General features: G+C 38.7%; 2 protein-coding genes across 2 annotated transcripts in view; both read right to left on the bottom strand.

Moving 5' to 3' along the window:
- cngb3.1 (cyclic nucleotide gated channel subunit beta 3, tandem duplicate 1) overlaps positions 1-8,605 on the bottom strand; it is a 35,616-nt gene extending 27,011 nt beyond the window's left edge. The window contains exons 1-2 of the mRNA XM_041968889.1: positions 8,449-8,605; positions 6,879-7,063 (exon numbers count right to left, since the gene is read on the bottom strand). Coding sequence (XP_041824823.1) covers positions 6,879-7,063; positions 8,449-8,527 — 264 coding nt within the window. The 5' untranslated portion in view covers positions 8,528-8,605. The remainder of the gene's footprint in view (positions 1-6,878; positions 7,064-8,448) is intronic.
- LOC121628717 (cyclic nucleotide-gated cation channel beta-3-like) lies at positions 445-5,528 on the bottom strand. Its single transcript, XM_041967954.1, has 8 exons — positions 5,414-5,528; positions 3,650-3,809; positions 2,722-2,819; positions 2,555-2,638; positions 2,333-2,451; positions 1,366-1,518; positions 1,036-1,186; positions 445-938 (listed from the first exon to the last, which is right to left on the bottom strand). Exons 1-8 carry the CDS (start codon positions 5,438-5,440, stop codon positions 921-923), a joined length of 810 nt encoding a protein of 269 aa, XP_041823888.1. The 5' UTR covers positions 5,441-5,528; the 3' UTR covers positions 445-920.
- Positions 8,606-12,966: the final 4,361 nt, after the last annotated feature.

Raw genomic sequence — 12,966 nt, 5'->3', positions numbered from 1 at the left:
CACCTTGATGAGAGATTTGGGAAGACATGGGGAAATTTGCTATGATGTCATTATTACAGACTGGTTTCTAAGTCTACTATATAGGCTGCTAAAAATTCATTTAACCCATATGTAAAAAGACTACTTTATCCTTCCATTAAAGTCAATAAAATTATTTTTAGACATATACTAAATATAGGTATAACATAAAAAATGTGTTAAATATGCATTGTAAAAGTAGTTGCTTTAATATTTATCTTTGCTTCTTAAACTCCCCTTTGGCTGTAGAAATCACAAATAAAGAGACCACTTGATTAATCAGCCTTAATGTCCCTTGTGGCTAACAGGATTAAGTAGGATCTACTGTGGAACTACCATCGTGCACACTGAAAGCTGACACATGAAGACTGAGCAAACACAACAAAATAGGCTGACTTTATAGCAGGTTACAGTTTATTTAGGCAGATAGAAATATAAGTAAGTATAAATATCACAGGTTTTCATAACTGCAAAAGTTGGGTTTAATGTGTACAACTATTAAGTCATTTTAAACTGAAATAACAGCCAATAAATTGTGATTTATTTTCCAGTATTCACTATATGCAGCAGAACTTGTTCATATACTGAATAGTGTACACAGCCTCACAATAATTGAAAATAAATATACTGTTATATATTTTCATTTTACCTTATTTTAATCAAGGGGTTAAAAGGTCCTTTAGATTTAATTTAGTTCATTACTTCTACTATTGTTGAAACACACATTCTCAATTTAACCCTGATAGTGTTCTCTAGGGCTTCAAAGTATATATGTTTAAATCTGTCCAGCTAAGATATAATAGAAAAAAAACATAGTACAAAAGAACAGCAATAGGCTGAAAAAAGTAAACTTTACTCCCAAAATGGAGTTATTAAAAATACATGCAAGATTCTGAGGATTCTCATTTGTTAGAAGTAGACTGGGGGGGGGGGAGACAAAAAAGAAAAAGTGTGTTAAATGACTTAAATGACAACTTGTAAAAGACTGATTTTGAAAGAGAAGGAAATTTTGTTTACCTTCATTTTATCAAGCATGTGTTTGTTAACGGTTCCTCCAAAAGCTCGTAGCAGTTTAGGTGTTGGTGGTTTGGGTGCAAACAGAGCCAATCCTTTCTTCTTCTCCTCTGCTGCTTTAGCTGCTGCTGGGCCCTTGGCCTTCATTAGTTTCCTACACACACAAAGCTTATGATGTACCTAGCTTAGCTGCTTCACTTATTATAGCAGGTTTTCTCAGTTTGAAATGTGCAATTCAAAATTTGTTCCAACATATGCAATAAACATACATTAAAAATAACAAAAAAAAAACCCAAAAACAAACGAATTGTGCCTTCTGTCAGGTAAACTCACCTGCCCTTCCTGGCCAGAACCTTCTGAGACTCTGGGTAGTGGACCAAAATGTCAAACAGGTCTTTCTTTTCCAGGACAAAAAGGTTAGCAAATCCATAGGCTTTGACGTTAGCCGTTCGTCTATTGCCCCCATCTTTTGAAGACTGTAACAAACTACACACACACACACACACACACACCCACACACACACACAAAAAAACATTTTATGCATGCATAGTTCTGGAAGTTATTTTATTTAGTGGTATTATTTATTACTTGATTAAACCAACAAATCCTCCAGCTGAATCATATCTGCTGATTTTTAATCAAATATGACTCGTAATTCCATCCTCTAAAGATCTGCCTCTACAGTTGTACGGTTAAACAAAGGAGCAAATGTCAGAGTTAAGTGTATCGTTTAACAAGCCACAAAGTCAACATAAAGAGGAGAGAGAGGTGGCTGGACAAAGCAAAGTGCTGCCCTTTCAACATAAGCATTTGGTAAATAAAATAAAAGCAACATGCATTCCATCAGTAACACAACAACACATTAATAAAACACCTTTCTCATTACCTGGTTGGGTTTAGACTAAAACAGGAAAAGGGTCATGATACGAGGAAAAATACATTCTTTTTTGCAAGGCAACCGTCACAGTAATGAAAGCTACATGAAAGATTGCTATGATTACATGTAAACAGTGGCAGTAATGTCATTTTGTTAGGTTGGAGCTCAAAATTACTTTATTGGTGGTATAAAAACTTATCACGATTAAGGCTAAAATACATTCTTTATACAATGCAACTGCTACTGTCACGACACCCTTTTTAACTTTTCCATGCAGTTCCTCTAATGACCACCAGAGGTCTCACAACCTTTTAACACAATTATAGTTTCTATTAAATTATTACAGTATTTTATCTTTGCACAGATGTTTCATCAAATACACACATCAACAAGTTTTTGTGTGTGTTTGTGTGTGAACTTACCTGATTTCTCCAAACACACATCCGGCCTTTAGTGTGACAAACACAATGCTGTTGTCAGGTCCTCCCACCACCTGCACCGCTCCACCTTTGATGATATACATTTCTTTCCCAATGTCACCCTGATTTGGGGGGTAAATATAATTGAAAGTTTTCACGTTAAAGCCGCTTCCCATGCAAAATTCAAGATAACCATGAATACATAAAGACATTGTATCAACTCACTTTTTTCACAACAAAATCTCCTGGCAGATAGATGATGGACTTTAGCCTCAGCAGCATGTCCACCAACATCTGCTGGTCACAGCCCTGAGGAAGCATGCAGAGAGATTCAGCAGACCAGTCTTTGGTATTTGTTGTCATCACGTAAGTAGCTTATTTTCATACACCACCTTAAAAAGATCAATCTTCTGGAATGTTGTCAAATTGATGTCCACAGCAATGGCAGTTCTCATCACCAGGGGCATTTTATCCAGCAACTCAGACTCATCTGAACAAAAAGATTGAACAAAAGACTTCAGTATCTGCCGATTCTGTAGCAACATGAAGAAATAGGATCATTTATTTTTCTTTCAAAGAGAAGTAGAACTGTGCATCTGAATAATTAGGGCTTTCTGAAATCTTGCACATTCTTTCGAACTTCATCCAAGGCAGTTAGATTTAAGCTGTCATTTTAGCTGCATTCTTTGAAATGTCAGAGACTTTAAGCTGGCCTTGCTGCTTATGTCTGCAGTGCATATCAGGTAAACAGCCTGCATACTACATGAAATATTGATTTCCAGCTGTAGCTACATAGAGTTTTTTTTTCTTTTTTTCTTAATAAGCCTTATGCAAGAGCAAAAGGAGAAGGCGGAGACTTTTTATGGATTTACTGGCAAAGACTTTTTTGTGAAGGAATTTTAAGAAACCCTATAAGTCATGAGGAAAGTTTGGGTACTCTTGTAACTAACAGTAAGCAGTCATGTTAATTTTTGACTTATGGTATTCTACATCCACTATGGTTCTTGTTTAAGTATGCATGCATGGGCAGGTAATCGAGTTATCCTCTGAAGTATGTCCGCCTTACCTCATTTCTTGCTGTGGGAAGTTATTGTACATTCATTATAGCAATTTTTTCTGTTGTCTTTAAAGTATAACTATGTAAGTTTCTGATAGTAAGGAAACATCTAAAACCCTTGAGGACTAGAGTTAGAGATCCCTGATATCTTGAGCATGTGCAACAGTGAAGAGGAAAACTGCCCTAATAGAGGTATTGCACAGATTCTCTATGATGGCCTGAGTACAAAATACATGCCCCACAAATGGTCAGCGAATACTGACCCAGCATGCCCTGGGCATCCCACGTGTAGGTGTACCAGGTACGGACTCTGTTCTGCACCAACGAAGGAATGTTGTTGGTCACCATGTAAGCTACAGTGTTGTCCATGGAGGATCGGAAGTAAGTTTGTCCAGCTGTGGCCGCACCGATGACATCTCTCATCTGAGGCAATGTCATAAGAATGAAGGAGAAATCTGGTTAAATCTCTTGACTTTACTGAGTATGCTACATTTAACCTATTTTACAAGCCATACCTCACAGGAAACCGATGAAATACAGTAACAGGGTGCTGTGACTAATGAGTTTCTATCAGGACAGGTTTCATTCATCTACCACTACATTAACAAGACAAGTGGAAAGTGAAAAAGTGGAGTTGATGATGGTCTAATTCAGGGATCCTTATCCTGGTCCTCGAGGGCCAGTGTCCTGCAGGTTTTCTAAGTTTACCTGCTGCAGACTGCTAATTACCCATCGATTTAAGTCAGGTGTATTGCACCAGGGAGACTTGTAAAGCTTGAAAAACTTGGACACCAGCATTCGAGGACCATGAAAAACGATCCCTGGTCTAATTTAGAGATGCTAATTTCAGGATCCGGATGAACTGAGGGTTCCTGGACGTTACCTATGCTACGGGCAGATTGGTTCTCTGTTACCTGTCCAATCAAACTTGAGAACACAAAAACTCCCGTGAAAAAATTTGTCATCTGAAAGGTAATCTCAAAGACGGTGTGAGGTTCGTTTAGACCCCCGATGTTGATCAGACTGCGGACAGCGTAGTAGTAACAACGCAGGTATCTGTGGAGAGGTGAGGGCATCAGGGAGAGTTGTATAAACTATACAGCATTTTTTCATATTGATTTTCTTCCAGGACCCATGTTTTAGAAGATGCTTTTGGAGAATTGGCATTTCTGTTTTGGAAGAAGAGGAAAGTCTTGAGTTTTGGGCAAGGTTTGAATTAACTGAAGAGCGATTTCCCTGACACCTTGCTTTTTTTTAATGATAAAAAACACCCAATAATAATGATTAAAAATAAATAAATAAATAAAACAGAATTGCAAAAACCAGGATTACCTGCTAATGATTGAGCAAACATTACAAATAGACGGAAAAAAGAGAAAAAGATATATAAAGAAGCAGTGATCACAGTTGCTACATGAAAAGAAGCTACCTGGCCAAGAATGATGGACAAAAAGAAAGCCCCAAATAGGTAGTTCACCATCTGAAAGATCTGTCCGAACATCGAGTCTGGGATTGGCAACTCAGCGATCATCAGCAGGGACTTCTCCGCATAGAAGAAGCAGCTAAGATAACTGCAGCAGCAGCAAAGACGGAACATACAACAAATTTTAAATCTGGTATTTTCTTTGGATATCAGATTAGAGAAGATAAAGATTTGGAAATATGGAAATCTTTGATCTGAAAAGAAAATGCACATTTTATCCTTTAAAGTTCAGGGAAGTTTTTGTTTGTTGTCCTTAACATTCAAACAAATATAAAATGTGGAATTTCAACACACTGCACAGAAGCAAACCTTGAAAAGAAAATGCAAATCCAAGATTATTTAAGCACAATGTAATAAAATCATGAAAATTAGGCATTAATTTGCTTTATTATTTTCTATCAAAAACAGAAACTATTCTTTTTTTAAAGAAACTATAAGTTCTATTTGAGATGCTGCATTATTTCCAACTGAAGCATTTTAAACAAAGCCTATGTTAAAATATTATGCAGTAGCTATATATGCTAGAGGATTTTCATGTACTTACGCGCTCCCCAGCCCTGAATAGACCCATTTAGTTTGCCCGATGCCCTGATAGTCGGAGGCCACGTAGTAGATGCAGGCGTTAAGGTGAAGCATAAAGAGGAGGTAGCCAATGGTGCGAATGACTCTAACAGAGGAGTAAAGATGTTAGTTTGGTTTTAGAAGCTGTAGTTTATAGTCTAAGAAAAAGTATGCCACATTTCAGTTAAAAGACCCATGAGAACATAAAAACCTGAACCTTACAGGTGTTACAGTTCAGACGCTACTGACCCTCTGTGGATTCATGATGGCTCATCACAAATTCAGCCAATCCTTGTGAATTCTGCATGTTCTTACAATTTAGTCCAATCATCACAACTTTACTACAGCTTCAGACAAATTTTTTTTTTTTCTTTTCTTTCTTTGTGCATGCTGTTTGAACAACATGTTGCATCTTAAAGAGCACTCTGTTGAATAGTGAAAAACTTTCCCAGTGTGCCCATTTTAAAAGAGAAAGTTGGAAATAAAGATTTAGGATTTTTACTGGATCATTTGAAATAAATTTAAAGGTGCTTTTGCAAGAAAAATAAAACAAAGTTGGGCATTTTAGGTCACAACAATCACAAAAAAAATGTTGTGTATGGTTATCTATACCAACAACAATACCAGCAACCCAAAAGTAACTGAATTCATCATATTTACCTCCAGATGTAAGCCTTGGCCATGATGCTCTCTAGACGATCACTGAACTCAAAAAATGTGTCTGCCTTGAGAGGAAGGAAAGAAATGTTAGCCAATGTCTTAAACAACATCTAATTTTCCTCTCCATAAAAACGTATTTATTAGTAGCCTAGATGTACCTTCAACAAACGATTGAATCTGAAAATGGATTTGAATCCAAACTGCAGGTAAAGCAGGTCCAACGGTAAAAGACACACAATGTCCACCTGTTGAAGAGAGACAGATGTGTCAAATCATCAATGCTAGCTCACATCTGAGTCCAGATTTTTGTGAATTCTGTAACAGTACCAGGAATCTCTCTGAATCTCTGTAGTGCTTCTTTGTTATTGCACGGTCTTTCTGGAAGATATTAAAGTAAAAGTAGTTATATTTTGATTCAACTCATTTCATGTCACCGTTCAGGTTCTTTCCAAACTCACTATGATGTCTCCGGCTTTGACAAACTGCTTGCGCGGCTGGAACAGGACTGCATCTGTGAGGTAAATGAGGTCAGCCGCAATGTCCATGGCAAACCAGCATGGGTTGGTGGTCTCATTGTGATATGGGAAACACAGACGGGCTGTGATGAACCATATGTTGTAGTTGAAGGCCAGAGTCACCACGCTCAGCCATGCAATGTAGCGACGATCAGTGAAAGGATCGATGGTGTGCCCCAGCACGGAGTCCATCCCATCTTCAAGTGGCTTCAGAATGAAGTCCACTGTGGACCAAAAAGCTGCAATCAGCTTGGTTTTTAAGGGGACCTTCACCTTCTTTTCCTCTTCTTTTCTTTTCTCCTCTTCCTCCTTCTTCTTTTGTTCAGCGTCCTTCTTTTTCTTTTCTTGCTCTTCTTTCTTCTTCTTATCCGCTTCCTCCTTCTTTATCCGATCCTCCTCTGCTTGCCTGGCCCTCTCCTCAAGGACTTTTGCGTAGTGGTCTCTTTGAAGCAAAGGTGCTGTAAGGATAGCATGACGATTTAGTATGCTGAGACATTTAATACAAGTTATACCCTCACTGGCCACTTTATCAGGTCCACCTGTTCATTTCATTGTTAAGACAAACAGCTATGTAGCCAATCCCATGGCAGCAACTCAATGCATCATGAAAACATGGTCTAGATCAGTGGTTCCCAACATATTTTTCTTGTGGAACCCCTTCATGCAAATACTAAAAAGCCGTGGACCCACTGGCCCACCCTGGGCTGAGACCATGCTTAGTTTTATACTTTCATTAGTAAGATTTTCACCATAAATACTATCTTCTGGCAGAGTCCTGTCCTTCAATGAAGCCAAGGTTAAATTAATAACAAATAGCTTTCCTTAAGTGACTTTTTAAATTTTTGACTAATACATATGTTAAAATATTGTTGAGCAGATTTTGATGACCCCCATTTGTTCACTTTAGGATCTGATTTAAAAAGTTTGGGTTTTCAGGCTCCCAAAATGCAGTTCCATGTCAATGAAATGTTCTTTGTGGATATGGTCTTACTCTTTAATCACAATGGTAAAAGCCTCAGGGACTTCCAGTGTTCTTTGGGACCCCAGGTTGAGAACCATAGGCCTAGATCAGTGGTCGGCAACTAGCTGTCTGCTGGTTAAAACTGGCCAATAATACCTGGCCCTCATGATTACATTGATTAAAAAACAGCTGACTGCAAGAGACATGGTGCTGTTTACAGACCCGCTTTAAAAGGTCAAGATTCAACTTATTGCTCTCAGTTGTGGCAACGTTTGCTTTGCTGGAGGATGAAAGTGGATGGAAGCTACACAAATAAGACATGAGTGTCTGAAGTTGAAAAATTAAAATACAGCTTTAAAACACAGCTTTATAACTGCAAGCACTAACTATAACTACTGTTGCTTGAACTACAGCCATCAGCCACTGAGTTTCTTTCAAAAGAACATACTTGCACCATTGTGGAAACACTACAACACATTAAAGAGGTCAGAGGAGAACGGGCAGACTGGCTGAAGATGATAGAAAGGCAACAGGAAGTCAAGTAAGCACTGGTTCCAAACCAAGATATGCAGAATATCATTTCTGAATACAACACGTCCAACCTTGAAGCAGATGGGCTACAGCAGCAGAAGACCACACCGGTTGCCTCCTGTCAGCTAAGAACAGGAAACTGACTCACCGGAACTGGATAATAGAAGATGGAAAAACGTTGCTGGTCTGATGAGATTCAACAACACAAGGTGAATTCTAAAGGTAAAAAAGGGTCAATGTGGACCTAATAAAGTGGCTGATGATTTTATTTCAGTCTTTGTGTCCTTGCATTTCAGTAAAAAAGCCAGTAATGTTGTCTAGCAGTCGTGTCTGTGTTGTGTTAGTACTTACTGACAGGAGGGGTTATCTCAGGGGATGAAGCGTACTGATCAATCACTTTCTCCCTATAGATCTGCTGTCTCTCTTTCATCCGTTTGGCTATTTTTCTGAGTAGATCATCTGAGTACCTGTTGATCACTATGGGTGGAGGTGGAGGAGGAGGCTGTTCTTCCTGTCTGAAAATCAAAAGTACCAACAGGCTGTAAACCTTTTGCATTTTTTTTTCTTTAAGTTTATTAACATGTGTTACAGTAAAGTAAGGTTGATGTACTGCAATGAATCAAAAACAGGACAATAACGCCTACAGGACACAGTTTTGCAGATTGATGTTTTTATGTGGGACTCATGTATGCGGGACCCTTTCTAATGTTTGACACACTTGAAATCTTAAGGAGTAAAGCATGGCCTTGTTTTGCCCCCTTGTGGACAACATTTAGTACTGCACCTGACAGAGGAATTAGCTTATTTTGTGTTATAATCAAATTCAAGTCAATTAACACATTGAAAAGATGCCACTTAAAACATTTGTCTGCATCCACAAAGCTAATACGTATGTTTTGTTATATAGTTTCTACGTAATATCTAAACCTGGAGGCTAAAACTCCAGAAAACATGACACCACTTGATTAACTTATCAAAGAGTAAGGTCTTTTAACATGTAGATGCACTTTACAGGGAAATGTTTGGAAGACGTTATTACTCTTTTCAGAGGTGGAATGACCCTTCAGCTGAGCCTGGTCAGGACTGTCAGACTTAATCTGCCCTGAAAGCTGCAGCTTTTTTTTCTCACTAAGTGCAAGGACTGCACTTATCTCACAAAACACAAGGATGAAGCAGCTGGTTGCTTTGTAGTGGCTTCCATAAGAAAAACACAATTTGTTGCTTTGCACAATATGAAGATATGGTTATTTGCATCCAAAAAGTAAGAGACTGGCAAAAATTTATGAATAACAGCTTCAAACTGATAAAAAGTAAATATCTATGAGCCTGGTGTGTATACAAAGACAGTAAATTATAATTTAATTTAAGACATTTCAGGGCTGCACCGCAGCCTCTCAGCAAGAAGGTTGCTGGTGCAAGCCTTGGCTAGTGGGGTGTTCAAACAGCGGCCTTTCTGTGTGGAGTTTGCATGTTCTCCCTGTGTTTTCGTCGGTTCTCTCTGGGACTTCTGCTTTCTCCCACCGCCCAAAGACATACATGTTAGGTTAAGTGGTCATTCTCTCTGCAGGAGTGAGTGTGAGCATGAATGGTTGTTTCTCTCTGTGTGTTCTCTCTAACCCTGTGTTGGACTGGCGACCTGTCCAGGGTGTACCTGCCCCTCCAGCTTCCCCACAACCCTGAATTGGACTAAGCAGTCTAGAGAATCAATGAATAACATTTCACTATATAAACTAGAAAATAATACATGGCTTGGCCAAAACAAGCAAACAGAAAAAAAAACCCAAAACAACTAAGAAAATTGGTACAAGCCTCCTATTGGATGATTACTGCATGGGCGAGCTGACAAGTTATTTAATCCCAACTGATGCAATTAGTTACTTCTCATTTCTTAAACCACCATGTGGAAAGACGGATCCTGTGATTGTGGAAAAGAACCATAATTTTCCAGGAATAAATGTAGTTGGGAAAAAAATCCTGAATGATTGCGATCAGTGATCACTTAAACGTTTGGGGAAATCATATAGAAGAAAAACAACAGTGGAACTCAAGTTTAATGGTGAAAGTAAGAACATTTCCATATGAACAGTGTGGAAGAACTGATGGGATTGGGACTGAACAGCTGTGCAACCATTAGAAAAACACTAATCTGTGAAGTTAACAGAAGAAAAATTCTTCAGTTTGCAAGTAACATAAAGACTGAACGCTGTAGCAATGGAAGGTCATGTGGTCTGGAGTCCAGATTTACACTGTTCCAGAGTGATGGGCAAAGTGATGCAGCCACCATGACTACTGTATAAGCCTGTGGGGGCAGTGCTATGATCTAGGGTTGCAACAGTTTGTCAGTTCTAGGTTCAACAGCATTATGTGCCCAAAGAACAAGGTCAGCTGATGCCTGAATATACTGAATGAGCAGATTATTCCATCAATAGACTTTTGTTCCCCAGTGGCCATATTCCAAAAATAAACTACAATTTGTTGGGCTCAAATTGTGAAAGAGTGGTTCAGGGTGCAGGAGACATAATTTTTTATACATGGATTGGCCACCAAAGAGTCCAGACCTGAACCCCATTCAGATCTTTGGGATGTCCTGGAGAAGACTTTGTGCAGTAGTCAGACTCTCCCACCATCACTACAAGATCTTGAAGAAAAATGAAAGCACCACTAGATGGAAATAAATCTTGTAACACTGCAGAAGCTTATTGACACGATGCCTCAGAGAATGCTGCTGGAATCAAAGCTAAAGATGATCTGCATGACCTTTTTATTTGGCCAGACAATGCTTAATGAATAAATATAATACACCAACATATATTATAATCAGATTACTTCCCTCTTGAATTGTGGAAGTATTTTTACAATTCATTTCTTTTCATTTGTTATCAGTCATCAAATAGATTCTTTGGTTAAAACAATTATCGGCTTCTTAAGGGTCAGTTCAGGCCAGTTGCAGATTATACCACGGTGTCCTCAGATCACCTTTGAACTCCTGCCCACATATCGATTAGGGCATCTGAATGTAGGGCTTTTTCTTTTTCTTCCAAATTTTCATTATGACCTCATACGTAATTTACAGCATGTGTCATTTGGAAAGCTGTTTTACAAATGAAAGGATTAACAGTAGCTGTTACCTTCATGGCTTTCATGGTCTGAGCCAGAAGCAGCCCCGATGAGCTCCTTATGTCTAAAGAACTGAAAAGCTTTTAATCCACTTTCAGGTCATTCCTCTGCTCATACACGTTGCACCAGGGGATAAAGATGAGATAGGATGAGATAAGATTGCCTTTATTGTCATCATACAGTAATCTATCTAACAAATTGAACAGCACCACAGCTGAACATCCATCAGGAATAAAGAGAATCTTCGGCTGATGAGCTCATGTGCTGCGTTCACTGCAAAGTGCTGTCTCAGCGCCTCTCTAACAACTTACCAGGTGATCTGCTTAATTAGGCTATGCAAAGTGATTAATTTGATACTGGTCTGTGGTGTCACAGTTTATATAAAGTGCAGTTTGCTCGCTGGTTAGATACTCCGGTTAGAATTGAGGCACTCCCTTTAATTGCTTCTTATCTTGAATGCCTCTCAGATTAAATCATGCTTAGAGAAGGTGAGGGTCTTAACAGTGTGATTGCTGCTGAAACAGCTGACAACTACAGAACCTGCCATGTGGTGCAGGTCTTACCCTTCAGGTCCTGCCTGACCAGGGTTAGGTGTGGCTGTTGGGCCTGAAGCTGGTGCAGGGGCCGGTGTAGCGGCTGGTGCTGGGGCTGGTGTAGCGGCTGGTGCTGGGGCTGGTGTAGCGGCTGGTGCTGGGGCTGGTGTAGCGGCTGGTGCTGGAGCTGGAGCTGGTGCTGGGGCTGGTGTGGGAGTGGATTCTATAAAGGGAAAATTATTTTAAAAATATATAATTTTTGTAATGCATATTCTTCTTATAACATAATTACTTATATTTATTTATCTAAAACTTGTTTTCCTATATTGGGGAGTCAAGTTATTAGTCATTAAAAAATATCCTTGAACAATTATCAATATTCAATAAAATTATCAATGCAAAACATTTTTTAAGGGGCAAAAAACTGAAAAAAATCTTGGAACCTAATAACTAAACATTGATATCAGTCTCCGACTGAGCACTGACATTTGCAAGCAGCAATTATCACATTACATATACACAACGATCACAAACAACTTTAAAATAAAACGATGGAATGGATTTTTTTTTTTATTTTATAAAAAAACAAACAGTTGCAGAACAGTTCAAATCTATATCCTATAGATAATATAAAGTTCCCTGACTTATCTACATCTTAATTTATATCATAGTTGTCATGCTTCTAGATTCCTAATCTCTTTGAAGCCATTTAAGTATTATAGTTTCATAGAACTTGTCCTGCTTGTTACAGAAAAAGAAAACAATTTAACTGCAAGCTGAAGCACAAAAAACAAAATCATGACTTTAATGTGACTTTTACATCCATAAACTAGTTGTATATGAGAAGCAGCAGAGTGGGATACCTGAACCTGGATAGATGTATTACAAGAGAGGAGAGGAGATGAGCCAAGTGGTGGCCAAATGTGGCCATGGCCACCAAAGACTGAAGCTTGGTTACCCACACAATCAATATGTCCTTCAGTGGGCTACTCACATTCTCTTAGAGCTCCTATTATCCAAACTAATCTGAAAAACTAGCAGTGATGAGTAGCCCACTACTGCGCCTGTTGCTAAATGCATATATTACTTGAACACACCAACAGATGACTTCCATCTGTGGCCTGGATGAACATTTTACATCTGTGGAAGAAGGCGTAGCTCACCAGTGCAGCATAAGGCAGAATTCCCTTTATTATACGATCAGGGAAACCTGACAAAT

Source organism: Melanotaenia boesemani, chromosome 18, assembly GCF_017639745.1.
Source record: "Melanotaenia boesemani isolate fMelBoe1 chromosome 18, fMelBoe1.pri, whole genome shotgun sequence".
NCBI lineage: Eukaryota > Metazoa > Chordata > Actinopteri > Atheriniformes > Melanotaeniidae > Melanotaenia > Melanotaenia boesemani.
Note: the sequence above shows the minus strand (reverse complement) of the source record. Positions and strands in the feature narration are given on the sequence as shown.

Excerpts from the sequence above, each read along its gene's own strand:
- LOC121628717 (XM_041967954.1), bottom strand. The coding sequence starts at position 5,440 with ATGGGTCTATTCAGGGCTGGGGAGCGC. Across the intron at positions 3,810-5,413 it reads TATTCAGGGCTGGGGAGCGC|ATGAGAGATGTCATCGGTGC; the intron begins GTAAGTACATGA and ends ACATTGCCTCAG. Across the intron at positions 1,519-2,332 it reads TGTGTGTTTGGAGAAATCAG|TTTGTTACAGTCTTCAAAAG; the intron begins GTAAGTTCACAC and ends GTGTGTGTGTAG.